Here is a 10481-nt window from a genome sequence, read left to right on the forward strand (position 1 = left end):
AAATAAATAAATAAATAAGGCAATCTCAGACCTTTACATAATATATGATTCCAATCAATAACAGTCTTGAAATGATAGAGGACAGATTATTGGGTACCAGGAAAGGAGGGAGATGGTGGGAAGAAAAGTGGTAACAAAAGGGCAATATGAGGGGTCCTTGTGGTGATGGAACTGTTCAGTATCTTGATTGTGGTAGTGAATACACGAACCTATACATGTGACAATACTGTCTAGACTTAAATACACATACACACACACGTAAGGAAAATTGGGAAAGATCAGTGGATTGTTATTAATATCAATATCCCCGTGGTAATATTCTATAGTTCAAGAAAATGTACAAAGGATTTCTCTGTATTATTACTTTTTTTTTTTTTTTTGAGACAGAGCCTCACTCTGTCTCCCATGCTGGAGTGCAGTGGCACGATCTCAGCTCACTGCAACCTCTGTCTCCTGGGTTCAAGTAAATCTCCTGTCTTAGCCTCCTGAGTAACTGGGATTACAGGCACGCGCCGCTACGCCCAGCTAATTTTTGTATTTTTAGTAGAGATAAGGGTTTCACTATGTTGGCCAGGCTAGTCCCGAACTCCTGATCTAAAGCAATCCGCCTACCTTGGTCTCCCAAAGTGCTGGGATTACAGGCATGAGCCATTGTGCCTGGCCTGTTTTCTCTGTATTATTTCTTATAACTGCATGTGAATCTATAATTATCTCAATAATAAAAACTTTATTTAAAAAAAAAACCACCAAGGAAAGGAAAAAGTAAAGCCAGACTGGGAGGAAATATTTGCAAATCATATCTCATTAAGGGCTTGCATCTAGACTACATGAACTTCTTACAACTTAATAAGAAGACAAACCAATTAAAATTGGGGAAAGCATTTGAATAGACATTTCACCAAAAAACATAAACAGATAGATAATAAGCACAAGAAAAGATGTTCAACGTCATTAGGGAAATGCTAATTAAAACCATACTACAGCCAGGTGTATTGGCTCACGCCTGTGATCCCAGCACTTTGGGAGGCTGAGGCAGGCGGATCACAAGGTCAGTAGTTCAAGACCAGCCTGGCCAACATGTTGAAACCCCATCTCTACTAAAAGTACAAAAATGAGCTGGGCGTGGTGGTGCACACCTGTAGTCCCAGCTACTCAGGAGACTGAGGTCGAAGAATCGCTTGAATCTGGGAGGCAGAGGTTGCAGTGAGTCAAGATCGTGCCACTGCACTCCAGCCTGGGTGAAAGAGCGAGACTTCATCTCAAAAAAAAAAAAAAAGAAAACAAAAACAAAACAAGTGTTGAAAAGGAGGTGGAGAAATTGCAGACCTCATAAACTGCTGTAGGAAATACAAAGTGGTAGAGCTACTTGGAAAAGTTTCTTAAGCATAAACTTACTATACAACCCAGAAATTAAATCCCTAGATATCTACCCAAGAGAAAAGAAAACACATCAACACAAAAGACATGTAGAGAAATGTTCACAATGGCATTATTGGAAATGATCCAAATGTCATATTATCAGCATATAATTGAATACTATACAGCAATAAAAAGAAATAAACTACTGATACATGTTATAAATGGAACCCCAAATGTTATGCTAGGCAAAAGAAACTTGATGCAAAAGACCAAATACTACATGATTCCATTTATAGGAAATTTCCAGAAAAGGCAAATCTATAGACAGAAAGCAGTTCAGTGGCCACATGATTGTAAAGGAGCAAAGGGAAATTGGATAGTGATACAAATTTTCTAAAACTAGATCGTGGTTATATTCCACAACTCTGCAAATGCACTATAAATCATTGAATTGTATGCTTACATTAGGGGGTGGGTGTTATGGCATGTAAATTATACCTCAAAAATGCAAATAAATAAATTTTGTAAATGTAAATAAATGAAAATTTTGTTAAAAGTACCAACTCAGTTGATAAAGTTGGTAAAGTCAACATATTAGCATTAGAAAAAAATATGTTAACACGTAAGATATTTAGTTTAAATCACTATATAAAAAGCCTTCCATGGGCAATTTACAAATGTTGTTTAACAATTATCTCCCACTTAAGTTTCTTATTTTCACATTTGTCAAGCAAGATTATATTATGCTCCAAAATTCACAGTTACCTTAATAAGAGCTTTTTTGGTGAGTTTCTGATTCACTTCAGGCTTATTCAGTATGTTCTTTGCTCTATGAGCATATTCCAATGTACTCAGCGTTTCCTGTCATAGAAAGGAAAGATCAATTAGTGAAGATATTGTGAGAATAATGTAGTTCTGTTATCTAAAATATGTTATATAATAACTTAAAAGTAGCATTTTATAGTTGTATCTAATTTTAAAATCTAGTCATTAAGACCACTATGCCCAACCTTTAAAAAGGAAGCTGTTCAATCCTTTTTTCCCTTCTCTTCAATTTTCATAGTCTTGACCCTTAGGATAATTTCCTTTAGACTATTCTTAAACTCAATGATGGCTCACATTTGTAATCCCAGCACTTTGGAGGCCAAGGCATGAGGGTCACTTGAGTCCAGGAGTTCGAGACAAGCCTTGGCAACATAGGGAGACCCTGTTTCTACAATAAATAGATAAATATTAGTTGGGCATGGTAGCATGTGCCTATAGTCCCACCTACTTGGGAGTCTGAGGTGGGAGGATCACTTAAGCCCAGGAGGTTGAGATTGCAGTGACTGTGCCATTGCACTCCAGCCTAGGCAACAGGTTTGTTTGTCTCAAACAAACAAAAAAACAAAAACAAAAAAACACAAAGCTCAATGAATCTACCAACTGATGAATAAACAAAATGTCCTATATCAGCCGGGCACAGTGGCTCACGTCTGTAATCCCAGCACTTTGGAAGGCCAAGGCAGGTGGATCATGAGGTCAAGAGTTCGAGACTAGCCTGGTCAACATGGTGAAACCCTGTCTCTGCTAAAAATACAAAAATTAGCCAGGCGTGGTGGCAGGGGCCTGTAATCCCAGCTACTCGGGAGGGTGAGGCAGGAGAATCACTTGAACCCGGGAGGCAAAGGTTGCAGTGAGCCAAGACCATACCATTGCACTCCATACTATAGAATATTATTCACCCATTAAAAGGAATAAAGTATTGCTGCTACAACACAGATGAACCTTGAAAACATTATGCTAAGTGAAAGAAGCCAGTCACAAAAAAACTACATATGACATAGTTCCATTTATATGAAATATCCAGAACAGGCAAATCCATAGATGCAAAAAGCAGTAGCGTCCTAGAGCTGGGAGTGGGGCAAATGGAAAAGTAATTTCAATGGGTACAGGCCTTCTTTCTGGGGTTACGAAAATGTTCAAAACTTAGATTTCGGTGACGGTTGGACAGCTCTGTTAATATACTAAAATTATTAAATTAATATACTTTAAATCGGTGAATTTTATGATATGTGAATTAAATCTCAATAAAGATTTTTTTTTAATGAAGGGGAAGTTGGAGACCTTAAAGAAGCTTTTTTGTTTTTTTGAGACAAAGTCTCGCTCTGTCACCCAGGCTTGAGTGCAGTGGCTCAATCTCAGCTCACTGCAACCCCTACTTCCTGGGTTCAAGCAACTCTCCTGCCTCAGCCTCCTGAGTAGTTGGGATTACAGGCGTGCACCACCACGCCCAGCTAATTTTTTGTGTTTTTTAGTAGAGACGGGGTTTCACCATGTTGCTCAGGCTGGTCTTGAACTCCTGAGCTAAGATGATCCACTCACCTCAGCCTCCCAAAGTGCTGGGATTACAGGTGTAAGCCACCGTGCCCGGCCTAAAAAAGCTTTTTAAAATCCATTTAGGTCAAGCGAGGTGGCCCATGCCTAAATCGCAGCACTTCAGGAGGCTGAGGTAGGAGGATCCCTTGAGCCCAGGAGTTCAAGATCAGCCTAGGAAACATAGTGAGACCTCCGTCTCTATTTAAAACAAAACAAAACAAAACAAAACTTAGCCAGGCCTGGTGGCTCACACTTGTAGTACTAGCTACTCAGGAGGCTGTGGTTGGGGGAATCACTTGAGTCCAGGAATTTAAGTTGCAGTGAGCCATGATCATGCTACTGTACTGCAACCTTGGCAACAGCATGAGACTCTACTTCTAAAAATAAATAAATAAATAAACAAATAAATAAAATTTCCACTTAAGGCAGATGATAGCAATAAAATAAGACTACATTTTACCATCTTTGTTATTTCTCTTGGTTTTTCTCTCTGTTCTCACACATCCAACGCCATCTTCAGTGTTCTCTAAGCAGCCTTACCACACTAGCGAGCATTCACTTTACCTGCTCCTAAGTCCTCAATTAAATCTCCATATACCACCCACTGCTAATGACCACAGCAATTTTCTTTGAAGACTGTGTGGAAAAAGCCATTGAGAAACTGGCTTTTTAAGGTTAAAAACTCTGCCAGGAAGGAAAAAGATAACTTCTTCAGGAGTGTCCTCCTGTATATGTTCATATGCAATGTCCAGATTGTTTTACATTATAGCATAGAATGAAGCAAGCTAGGCCGGGCGCAGTGGCTCACGCCTGTAATCCCAGAACTTTGGGAGACAAAGGCGGGTGGTTCACCTGAGGTCAGGAGTTTGAGACCAGCCTGGTCAACAAGGTGAAACCACATCTCTACTAAAAATACAAAAATTAGCTGGGTGTGGTGGCAGGCGCCTGTAATCCCAGCTACTTGGGAGGCTGAGGCAGGAAAATCGTTTGAACCCGGGAGGTGGAGGTTGCAGTGAGCTGAGATCTCGTCATCGCACTCCAGCCTGGGGGATAAGAGCGGGATTCATCTCAAAAAAAAAAAAAAAGAATGAAGCTACTAAATGAACTTTTTTTATTCCACCATATATATATATATATTTTTTTTTTTTTTTGAGATGGGGTCTCCCTCTGCCACCCAGGCTGGAGTGTAGTGGCATGATCTCAGTTCAGTGCAACTTCCGCCTCCCAGGCTTAAGTGATTCTCCCACCTCAGCCCCATAAGTAGGTGGGACCACAGGTGTGCACCACCAAACCCACCTAATTTTTTGTATTTTTGGTAGAGACACGGTTTCGGCAGGTTGCCCAGGCTGGTCTCGAACTCCTAAGCTCAAGTGATCCACCCACCTCGGACTTCCAAAGTGCTGGGTTTACAGGTATGAGTCACTATGTCCAGCCTAGTAAATAAACTTTTAAAATATATAATAGCTAAATTAGAATTACAGCTACTACACTCGCAGCTTGCTCTCAAAGGGCTTACCTCAAGATTGAGAGATGCAGGAGAAATTGTTGCAATTATAGATGTTCTTGTACGCCCTCCAAGAGAATCCTGGAGGATTCTAGTTAGTTTAGATTCTCGATAAGGAACATGAGGTGTTCTTTCTACAAGGGCGGTAATAACCCTTCCCAAAGTCAACAGGGATTGATTTATATTTCCAGCTTCCCGAGCTCTCTTATCAACAGCTCCAGAACGGCCAATGTTTTCACTTCCTGCAAGATCAACCTTTAATTTCAAAAATAAAAATAAAAAGTGAGTCTATTGGATTTGGATTCAAAGACTTTCATTCTTATAGTATACATAATGTATTAAATAGCCAGCAAAATAATTTTTCTGTAATTAATAAATTTGTTCTCCCACTACAAAGCTAATCACCCAGTGACCACAAAAACTGTCTCAAGGGCAAAATTTCAAGCTGCTCTATAAGGTGTTTAAGAGTGAAACAGTAGTATTAAGGTGGATGCTTACCAAGTTCAACTTTCCAATTTTAACAAGCTCTTCTCCATCAATCGTAGTTTCTTTCATATGTATTGTAACAGAGAAAACTGAGTGGGAACGACTAGAAAACAATATCAAGTTGCCCAGTCATTATAATGTAAAACAGCATTTCCTGCTTCTGAAATACTGAAAACAGGAAAGGAAGATCTAAATCCACATGGGTAGAGAAAGATAACATCAGACAGGAGATATCAAGAATATTCTGGAAGATAGGAGATGGATAGAACAGTGATTAGGATTTTGTTTTCTCCTATCTACTGCCTGCAAAAGCGGCATCAATAAGAAGCTATCTGAAAAAAAACTCCAAAAGACTTAGAATCCTGAGGCACCTCTGAAAGCTGGATGTGGATGGGGTGGAAACATTTGCCTGGTATGCAAGAAGAGATGGCTTGCAATCAATCTGCTATTCATAAGAACCATTTGAAGTATGTCATTACCATAAATTCAAATGGTACCAGGCAAGGCATTAGTTTACTCTTCCACCTCCCCATCCATGTCAGCTGTTGTGTACATGCACAAGTACACTTCTCTGCTTTGAGACTGTCATCAGAAATAGGTGACTCCTATCCCCTAACAGCAGAAATAGTAAACAGCATGATTACTAAAACACTACAAGATAATCACTGCTAGATTATAAAATGTTCAAAAGTCTACCTTATGCTAAATACTGATATTCAGGCCAGGGGTGGTAGCTCATGCCTGTAATCCCAACACTTTGGGAGGCCAAGGTAGGAGGGTCACTTCAACCCAGGAGTTCGAAACCAGCCTGGGCAACATAGTGGGACTGCCATCTCTACAAAAAAATTTCAAAATTAGCTGGGCATAGTGGTATGCTCCTACAGTTACAGCTACCCTAGAGGCTCAGGTGGGAGGATCACGTTAGCCCAGGAGGTCAAGGTTGCAGTAAGTCATGACTGAGTCACTGCACTCTAGCCTGGGTGACAAAGTAAGATGTTGTCTTGGGAAAAAAAACAAACAAGCAAAAAAACAAACAAAAAAAACCAAATACTCTGCTTTTATCTTAGGGGAAAAAAAATTATACAGATGACCAAAGACATTCTTTTTGTATCCAATGGCAGTTGGTGAACATTATCATGTTTGTTAATATCATTGACAGTTGACAGAGAATCTGGTAAGTTTCAATTTTCTCCTTTGTACTTTCATGTTACTTAAACAAAAAATTAAGTATCTTTTTTTTTTTTTTGAGACTTATTGCCCAGGCTAGACTTATTGCAATGGCTCGATCTCAGCTCACTGCAACTTCTGCCTCCTGGGTTCAAGCAGTTCTCCTGACTCAGCCTACCAAGTATCTGGGATTACAGGCACACGCCACCACGCCCAGCTAGTTTTTGTATTTTTAGTAGAGACGGGGTTTCACCACATTGGCCAGGCTGGTCTCGAACTCCGGACCTCAAGTGATCCTCCCGCCTTGGCCTCCCAAAGTGCTGGGATTACAGGCGTGAGCCATCGCGCCCAGCCAAGTAGCATTTTTATAAAAATTATTTAAATTATTTAAAATTACAGAAAAGGAGGAAGATCCAAGGAAAAGCATAAATGCAAACTATAGATCTGAATTATAATATTCATCTCCACCAGGTGTGGTGCCTCACGCCTGTAATCATTTTGGGAGGCCGAGGCGGGCAGATCACGAGGTCAGGAGATCAAGACCATCCTGACTAACACAGTCAAACCCCGCCTCTACTAAAAAATACAAAAAATTAGCTGGGCGTAGTGGTGGGCGCCTGTTGTCCCAGCTACTCGGGAGGCTGAGGCAGGAGAATGGCATGAACCCGGGAGGCGGAGCTTGCAGTGAGCCGAGATCGCGTCACTTCACTCCAGCCTGGGGGAACAGAGAGAGACTTTGTCTCAAAAATAAAAAATAAAATAAATAAATAAATAAATAATAATAATAATAATAATAATAGGCCGGGCGCGGTGGCTCAAGCCTGTAATCCCAGCACTTTGGGAGGCCAAGGCGGGCGGATCACGAGGTCAGGAGATCGAGACCATCCTGGCTAACACGGTGAAACCCCGTCTCTATCTCTACTAAAAAATACAAAAAAAACTAACCGGGCGAGGTGGCAGGCGCCTATAGTCCCAGCTACTTGCTGGGGAGGCTGAGGCAGGAGAATGGCGTAAACCAGGGAGGCGGAGCTTGCAGTAAGCTGAGATCCGGCCACTGCACTCCAGCCTGGGTGACAGAGCAAGACTCCGTCTCAAAAAATAATAATAATAATAATAATAATAATATTCATCTCATATTTTTCGACCATTATCTACCCATTCCTAATCCAGATTAGGCAATTAATACAAATAAGCATTGGAGTTAGCTCTAATTTGGGAAAACTGAATTAGCTTCTCCTCTTTGTCACATACATTCATAAAAAGTGACCTTTATACAAGTCTACATATAAGAAAAAAGGAAAAATAGAAATTTTATACTTTAGTGAAACGTACCTAAAGAAATTTTAACTAGTCTTCAGTTCAGTTCTCAAAATTCTACATGAAATTAAGTCATAAATCAACCACAGAATAAAATTTCCATTTTATTGGAAAGCCATTAAGTGAAAATTTAATTAAAATTTTGAAATCATCCAAAATTCCATGATCTTAATCACTTTTATGTTATATTTTTCTTCTTTCTTTAAATGCAAACTTTTTTTAGAGTTGCAACTATAATTGCTATGGCATTTTATAGAAATTTTCAACTACAAGCCAGCAAAGAAGTAAGACTTCCAATCCTAACAATAATTTTGTAGCTCAGAGAAACTGATATGCAGATAAATTCACTTATTCACCCGAAGTCACATGCTGAATTAACTGTGAAACTGAGACTACATACAAATATCTAATTCCCAATCTATTGCTTTTTCTATCACATTCAGATGTTTCCTTCAAAGACCACAAACACACACACACACACACACACACACACACACACACACACACAAACACTTGTTTTAGTAAACTATATTTGTAGAATTTGGAATTTGTCCTGTAGGAGTCTTTACAAGAAAAAAGGAGTTCCTAACTTATGTAAATTTATGACAGGCATTTTATATTTCAATGAATAGAGTGGTAAGAGAGGAAAATAAACAATTTTTAAAAAGGAATTTTTATATTTCAGTAAAAGATATTTAGAGAGAAAAAATCATCCCTTTCAACCCATGAAAGCCAGTGTTAGTGACCATCTGTCTCCCACATTAAAATGAAGCCATTTTAAAAGACCTGACTTCTTCTAATCCTTATTAAATGCAAGGGTTTTCAAACTATATTCTAATATCAGTAGGGGGCTCCACAAAAGTGCCTCAGGGACCCCTTCATAAGGCTTAAGGAGGTAAGCCTCAGAGCGTCCCATTCTAAAATCAACTATAGCAGCCACATTTTATCCTGGGCTTCCATATATGATGTCACTAGAATAAAAGGATTCTTCTACTTCAAAAAAGTTTAGGCTGGGTGCAGTGGCTCACACCTGTAATCTCAGCACTTTGGGAGGCCAAGGCAGGTGGTTCACCTAAGGTCAGGAGTTTGAGACCAGCCTGGCCAACATGGTGAAACCACATCTCTACCAAAAATACAAAAATTAGCTAGGCTAGTGGCAGGTACCTATAATCCCAGCTACTCAGGAGGCTGAGGCAGGAGAATTGCTTGAACCTGGTGGGCAGAGGTTGCAGTGAGCTGAGATCGTGCCACTGCACTCCAGCCTGGGTAACAAGAGCGAAACTTGGTCTCAAAAAAGAAAAAAAAAAAAGTTTAATACTTCAGCTATGGTTCAACTTATCTTTGTTCTCCTTTCAACATTCTTCCAATATTGGTTCCTTCCCTATAAATCTCAAGCCAATCACCAACGACCGCTCCTTATAACACAAACTCTAGGTACGTGACTCATACCCTGACCCACCCCAATTTGATTTTCTCCAAGTCCTAATTCTTCTTAAAAGAAAATGGGGCTAGGAAAGAGACTATGGCTTTCTTACCTAGAGTATGCATTCATCAGAGTAGCTGCAGTTGTCCTTTTTGCTGCCCCCTTTTCTAAAATTTGATAGACTTCATCCTTGTTGTGTACTGTAATTTCTTCCAAACCTTTAATTATCACTCCTCTCTGACCAAAATACCAAAAAAAATCCATTAGATTGGTTAAAAAACACACACACACACATTCTCTCTCTCTCTGACTTCTCAAAGCCTCACACGTTAAAATTCAGAGACATTTCATTCTCAAAGACTGAATTACCTTGTTACGGGGATCATCAAACATCTGTAGTCTCTCAGAAACATCAGATGATGGATTAAGAAGATCAAAAAGCTCTTCATTATAGATCTCCAACAGAGACACTTTGACTGAAAATTCAGTACCATTATCAGTAAGTTTCTCAAAAATTTGATGAAGGGTACGTGGAATTATACCAGCCAAGGGATCCTGAAATTATAATAAGGACTAATATAAAGGAAGAATGCCATTTACTGTGGCAGTTAAAATACATGGGCCTCCTTTATAATATATTTAAACATAAGTATGGCAAAGCAAGTTAAAATAAAAAAAAAGAAACAACTAAGTTAATGTTAGAGAAGCCATTTACAACAATCTGTTCAATAGTAGTCTTCACACCCTCCATAAACCTGTCACACTTCTTAGCCATCTTCATGCCTGAGCATTACATAGAAACCAATGGAACCTATCTACTTAAAAGGCAAGTTCAGGCCGGGCGCGGTGGCTCAAGCCTGTAATCCC

The 10481-nt window shown here is 39.5% G+C and overlaps 1 protein-coding gene across 1 annotated transcript in view; it reads right to left on the reverse strand.

Annotated features, from left to right (window-relative positions):
- The window catches only part of KIF11 (kinesin family member 11), a 71204-nt gene that overhangs the window by 45658 nt on the left and 15065 nt on the right, over nt 1–10481 (reverse strand). The window contains exons 5-9 of the mRNA XM_011988485.1: nt 9984–10169; nt 9727–9851; nt 5720–5810; nt 5234–5476; nt 2125–2220 (exon numbers count right to left, since the gene is read on the reverse strand). Coding sequence (XP_011843875.1) covers nt 2125–2220; nt 5234–5476; nt 5720–5810; nt 9727–9851; nt 9984–10169 — 741 coding nt within the window. The remainder of the gene's footprint in view (nt 1–2124; nt 2221–5233; nt 5477–5719; nt 5811–9726; nt 9852–9983; nt 10170–10481) is intronic.

The sequence above is a fragment of the Mandrillus leucophaeus genome, unplaced genomic scaffold (assembly GCF_000951045.1).
Source record: "Mandrillus leucophaeus isolate KB7577 unplaced genomic scaffold, Mleu.le_1.0 Scaffold331, whole genome shotgun sequence".
NCBI classification, from domain to species: domain Eukaryota; kingdom Metazoa; phylum Chordata; class Mammalia; order Primates; family Cercopithecidae; genus Mandrillus; species Mandrillus leucophaeus.